This window comes from Anoplophora glabripennis, unplaced genomic scaffold (genome assembly GCF_000390285.2).
Source record: "Anoplophora glabripennis isolate ALB-LARVAE unplaced genomic scaffold, Agla_2.0 scaffold206, whole genome shotgun sequence".
Taxonomy (NCBI): Eukaryota; Metazoa; Arthropoda; class Insecta; order Coleoptera; family Cerambycidae; genus Anoplophora; species Anoplophora glabripennis.
This window is the reverse complement of record NW_019416733.1, coordinates 142052-148664: the sequence shown is the minus strand read 5'-3', so window position 1 is coordinate 148664 and position 6613 is coordinate 142052. Positions and strand designations below refer to the sequence as shown.

At 37.3% G+C, this 6613-nt stretch overlaps 1 protein-coding gene across 2 annotated transcripts in view; it reads left to right on the top strand.

The window, feature by feature from the left end:
• The window catches only part of LOC108904704 (transcription factor AP-2-epsilon), a 77670-nt gene extending 72259 nt beyond the window's left edge, over positions 1-5411 (top strand). For both annotated transcript variants that reach the window (XM_018707346.1, XM_018707345.1), the window contains exons 3-4: positions 2741-2936; positions 4548-5411. In XM_018707346.1, coding sequence (XP_018562862.1) covers positions 2741-2936; positions 4548-5284 — 933 coding nt within the window. In that variant the 3' untranslated portion in view covers positions 5285-5411. The remainder of the gene's footprint in view (positions 1-2740; positions 2937-4547) is intronic.
• The last annotated feature ends 1202 nt before the right edge of the window (positions 5412-6613 follow it).

The window sequence follows — 6613 nt, the reverse complement described above, 5'->3', positions numbered from 1 at the left end:
GTACTACATTTCACCTCTGTACGCGCCACTGTTTATTGTTCCCTGCTCTACGATCAAGCTCGCCAGGTTAGTATTTGACGTATAACCGACCACTTCGTACACTCGATGCACCTGGCCGACTACAGCTAGTACCAGAACACAGTGCGTATGCGGCGGTATTTCAGATTTTACATTCAATTTCATTTTAAATTTGAAACGGTTCATCTTACGCCTCCTAAAAATGATGACACGATTTTCCTTTGATAAAAGACCGACAATTTTTTGCTCTACTTTGCATCGTTTACGATCGTACTATAGATATTCGTTGATTCTTTAAAAACATTTTTATCAATGCCTACATCATACATTGAAGTAAATACAGTAACGCAAAAAACAGATGTTGATAAAAAAGTGTACAAAAGAAATCCGTAAGTACGCCTGGTAACATTACCAAAGTCTTATTTATATGTTGCTAGGATACGCTTAGGTATGCGGGCCGCTGCATTTGATTCTTCCTAAATTTCTGCTGGTGACGTACTCTACCGGCAATTCGGAAATTTAAAACTGCTGGCCTATTCCAGGAGCGGTCTGTGGCGATAGCTATTTTGCCTGTGATTGAGCTATCACATCACAGAAATTTCCTAACCTCAAAAAACAGGTCAAAAATAACAAAAATTCACGAAAAAGTGCTAGGAAAAATAGAACAATTTTTTTTCTATATTTAAATGTTCATTTATATAGTTCAGAACCCGCCGAATGTGAATTAGCGGTCAGAATTGATGGTTCTTTTTCTAACCTCAAAAAAAGCGGGTCAATTAAGGTCAGATATCACGAATTTTCAAAAAATAACAAATTCATTCCAAATTTGGTATACAGGGGTTTTTGGGGATGCTGATCAGGGATCCAAGGTCAATTTTGCAAAATTCAAGATGGCAGATCCAAGATGGCCGGCCAAATTTTCAAAAAATAACAGATTCTCATCAAATTTGGTATAAGGGGGTTTTCGGGGTCGCTCATCACGAATTCGAGGTCAATTTTGCAAAATTCAAGATGGCGGCCGACAAAATTTTCAAAAAATAACACATTCGCGCCAAATTTGGTATACGGGGGTTTTCGAGGTCACTGATCACGAATCCGAGATCAGATTTACAAAATTCAACCCGTGAATAGATCTTTTACAGAAAAAAGAACAAGATATAGCCGAAAAAAGTAGATTAACACATGATTGGGTACTCAGGTTATAAAGTAAAATATTACAAAATGAATTTCGCAATTCTGACCTCGAATACGTAATCAGCGACCCCGAAAACCCCCGTATACCAAATTTGCTGCGATTCTGTTATTATTTGAAAATTTGGTCGGCCATTTTGGATCCGCCATCTTGAATTTTGCAAAATTGACCTCGGATCCGTAGTCAGCGACCCCGAAAACCCCCGTATACCAAATTTGCTGCGATTGTTATTTTTTGAAAATTTGATCGGCCATCTTGGATCCGCCATCTTGAATTTTACAAAATTGACCTCGGATCCGTGATGAGCGACCCAGAAAACCCCCGTATACCAAATTTGCTGCGATTGTTATTTTTTGAAAATTTGATCGGCCATCTTGGATCCGCCATCTTGAATTTTACAAAATTGACCTCGGATCCGTGATGAGCGACCCAGAAAACCCCCGTATACCAAATTTGCTGCGATTGTTATTTTTTGAAAATTTGATCGGCCATCTTGGATCCGCCATCTTGAATTTTACAAAATTGACCTCGGATCCGTGATGAGCGACCCAGAAAACCCCCGTATACCAAATTTGTTGCGATTGTTATTTTTTGAAAATTTGATCGGCCATCTTGGATCCGCCATCTTGAATTTTACAAAATTGACCTCGGATCCGTGATGAGCGACCCAGAAAACCCCCGTATACCAAATTTGGCGCGAATGTGTTTTTTGAAAATTCGTGATATCTGCCTTAATTGACTTAATTTGAAGTTAGAAAAAGAACCATTATATCTGGCCGCAGATTCACGTTGGGCAGGATCTTAATAATAACTATAAATGAACATTTGAATATATATAAAAAAAAATTTGTATTTTTCCTAGCACTTTTTCATGAATTTTTGCTATTTTTTACTAGTTTTTTTAGGTTAGGAAAATCCTAAGATGTGAAAGCTCAATTCTGACACCAGATTCGTGATCAGGAGGTAAAAATACTACGGATAACATATATCGCATGAAAAGTACAAACAACTTTTTTTTGTGTCTGCTTTTCAGAAAGAACCCGTTTGCACATTATTCTTAACGCACAGTTGATGGTTACTCGTCTAAAAAATTTTGACATTTTTATCTTTAGCCGATTTAAAGATAGTTAAGGAAAACCATTTGGAAAGTAACAACTTCAACACACTGTATCTCGAAAACATGGCGTCTAAGAAAAAAATTTTATGAACTACCCCTACTATTTTCCCATGAGGAACTTCCACATAAATTTTTTGAAATATGAACGGGACACCCTGTATATTACATATCTACTGGTGCAGGAATTGCAAAGCAGCTTACAGAGATAATAATCGTTAGCCCTGCTGGCTTATTATACCTCGCACCGAAATCTGGAATATTTTCGAATATCGCCAAATTTCCGTTCATGCAGTTTGTGTTAAAGTACAATAAAAAAAGGGCCCTTCGCGGAATTGAACTAGGCGCCCTTAAACATAGCCAGTCCGACACTTTTAGTAATAATTTTTAATGACTAACAATTGATGTTTTTGCAGAGTCAACTAAGTCACGGCGCGAGTTTCCCATACAGTTCGACGCCTGGTTCAGGTAGACCGGATTACTCGGTAGCCTCCCAAAGACCCCACGACGATCCCCTGTCGCTGCACCAAGCCCTCGGCCAGGCGGTCGAAGAAGCTCAAGGCGGGTTAGAAGATAACACTGGCTTCATCACGGACCTGCCTCTGCTTAAAAGTAGGTTGAATTTTAGTATCCACAGAAAAGGCAAAGCACGTAAGGAATTTGCAAGCAAAATGTATCTCACTGTCGTACAGAATGTACAAAATTATCACTACAAGAAAATGGTCCATAGTTGATCCATGAATTTTCATTAGAACTTAGGTATTTCGGTTACAATTTATAAACGTTTATAGTGTTTGATTAATTTTTTTAATTAAATAAGTGGCAAATTTACGTTTTACTGCTCACGGAAATCTAGACGACATATCGGAAAATTTGTTATTTTGTGTTGTAGACAATTAATTTACCTACAATTTAAAGTATCTGAAGTAATTTGTCACTAATTTGTTTACCGTAAAATAAAGGTTGAATGCGAAAATATCAGTTTTCGAAAATTGCACATTATTATTGCAAAAAGCAATGGATGTTGCTGAAACTTATGGAAGAGGGTCAATCCAAAGACCAACATGTGTGCCAAAGGTCGATTCGATTGACCGCGAAATTTTTGCTCCGGGTATTTGTTAATTAATTTCGTTCGTTTGTTTTGTAACTAATTGTTTAATTACTAAACGTTAATTTTTGAAGTTAATATCGTAGATATAGGTTCTAATTGATTCAAAGAAACGTATCGAAAAAGAAATATTTCAAAAAGTTGAAATTAAACAGCCTTTTGAAACTAACAAAGTATGGCGTGCAAAACAGCGTTGTAAACAAGCAAAATCCGCTCGGGAATTCTCTCTTTTTTCATTGAATAGAGCTTATTTTTATGGTAATTTTAAAACCAAGAGAAATCACCCACGCCTCTTTGTTCCAAAGGTAATTATAACGATAATTGTTAATTAACTATTTGACGGATTGGTCCAAGACTTTAGAGGCGATTAAAGAAAGGGTTAAACTTTTAATTTCTGAACGTTTTACACAGATAGTTCACGTAATAAACGCACTAGCAGCAGTACAAGTTAAGTTAATGAACGGTCTGCATGGAGGAGGAGCGCCAGACCCTCGCATGCGCGTGAATGTCCCTCTCGTCGCGCGCGAAATTTTTGACTTGACGTTTCAAATTCGGCTTAAAATTTTGATGTCAAATTTTTCAACTTTTAATGTAAATGTAATGTAAATTTAACGTAAAATTGCAAAAAAATTGCATTTTTTTAATAAATTTTTTTAAAATTGATTTTTTTTCAAAATTTTGAATTTTTCTTTTTTCGATATTTGATGAGTATTTAACGGGAAATTGTGAAACAAATAACGTTAAAAAAATTTGTTTCATCTTAATAGATGCTCCTTTAATTTTTTATAAAACTGACGATTCAGGAAAGGAAAACGGTTCGATGGATCGATTTCAAAATTCACAAGCCTCATGCGCCGAGAGAAAATTTTTCATCTCAAAATTTTAAAACTAGAAACTTCAAGCCTCAAGATGCTTATTTTTTTTCTCGTACGACCATTATTCACGAAATTGCAGCCTTTCAAAAATCACTAAAAAAATCGGAAATTATTTTGATCCTTTAATTTTTTTTTGCCGAGTGTATATCTCATCGTTGCCTCATCTCTACCCAACTTTTCTCTCTCTCCCCCTTTTTATTCAGAACTGAAGAAATTGTAAGTAAATATAACGTGTTTCAGGTATAAAAGGGGGCAAAGACCATGGGGGAGGAAGCATGGTATCGCCCAGCGACGTCTTCTGTTCAGTTCCCGGCCGCCTCTCGCTGCTGTCCTCCACTTCTAAGTACAAGGTGACGGTGGGAGAGGTGCAGCGCCGACTGTCCCCCCCGGAATGCCTGAACGCGTCGCTGCTGGGCGGGGTACTGAGGAGGGCGAAGAGCAAGAACGGAGGCAGGATCCTCAGGGAGAAGCTGGAGAAGATCGGCCTCAACTTACCCGCCGGCAGGCGGAAGGCGGCCAACGTCACCCTCCTGACGTCGCTGGTGGAGGGCGAAGCCATCCACCTCGCCAGAGACTTTGGGTACGTCTGCGAGACGGAGTTCCCCGCGAGACAGGTGGCGGAGTACCTGCTGAGGCAGCACGGCGAGACCCCCAGGAGGAAGGAACTCCTCCAGGCCACTAAGCAGGTCACGAAGGAACTGATGGACCTCCTGAACCAGGACAGGTCGCCGCTGTGCAACACCAGGCCGCAGATACTGCTGGACCCGTCGATACAGAGACATTTGACTCATTTCTCGCTGATCAGTCACGGATTCGGCAGTCCGGCCATCGTGGCCGCCCTCACGGCCATACAGAATTTCTTGAGTGAGTCGCTAAAACACTTGGACAAAGTATTCCCCAATCAGAACACTCAGCAGGGGCAGCCCATGCTGGTGACGTCGACACTAGACAAAGCCAAATTAGATGATAAAAAGTGACGACTTAAGGATGTGTTACGTGTTGTGATTTAAAAATGGCTCTGATATGTTTCCGAGGCATATTTATGTGTGTAAGCCGATTTGTTTCATATTGTTATTAAGTATTATATTTTGTTTTTTATTGTACGTTTAATGATTTATGTATATATATAATATATATTTTTCAAACAGTGCCAATGCCAACAGTGTATAAATATTATATATACATTTTGGGTAAAAATATATGATTAATTGTAGCTCTGTTCGTTTCGACTTGGGTACCACGTTCTTGTCTTTCCTGAAACTAGACAAATGGATGCTGTGTAGTGCAACAGAAACTGAGTTTGGAAAAAAGACCAACAACCAAACTTTGTTTCAATTTTATAAATAGCAAAATCAAGGGTAAAATATGCAGAAAGAGAAAGAAATTAAAAAAGAAATAATTCCAACTAATACTGGGTGTCTCTTTAAAACCCCACAAGCCATTTTTATGTTTTTATGATTAATGTTAATGGCTCCAAAAATGCTACGAAAGTTATTTACATTTTTATTTTAAAGACTGCCGATTATAAATTTTATTCTACTTTTCTGAATCCGACAACAGAATTTGATTTTTGCGAAAAATTTACAAGAAAAACATGCAAAATACTTGTTAGTTTTAAGGTACAATTAAAATCTATAGTTTATACACGGAAAGAAAAATAGAAAGAAAACATCTTCTATAACTATGAATATAAATTCAAAATTTTACTTCAGAAACATTTAATAAGGAAAATAATTCTATACCGGATTTGATTTAGTTTCCATTCAAAAATTAGATAAACTTTGAACATGTGCAATAATGTTCACTACTTTAACCTGTAGGTTAGGCAACCATTTATTCATATCCTGTACGATCCAATGAGACGAGTGTTTTTTTTTCGATAGCACAACTTTGCACTGTCTAAATTATTTACAATAGTTTCATAAAAACCCGGAATTTTCTTCAAAATTTTGATTAATATTAAAACATCAATAAGAACTTCCAATAATGAATTTTAAAAACCCCATCGTATTTTTGATTTCAAATCAGATTAAAAGTATGACAAACTTGCTCCATCTATACATATACAGGGTGTGCCATTTAACACTCCCGCTGCCAATATCTCTGTAATGAAGATATTTATTTTAGTTCCGGAAGTTGGGGTTGTTAGGTCCCTCGAATAGTTTCAAATTGTAGTTAGAACTGTTAGTTCAAATCTTTCTGTATAGATGGCGTGGCGATATTAAAAAAAAATTGATCCCTAGAGCGTGAAAATGCCGTTCATCTGAAAGATCGTTAAATTTTGAGTAATTTTTGTAATGTAAAGT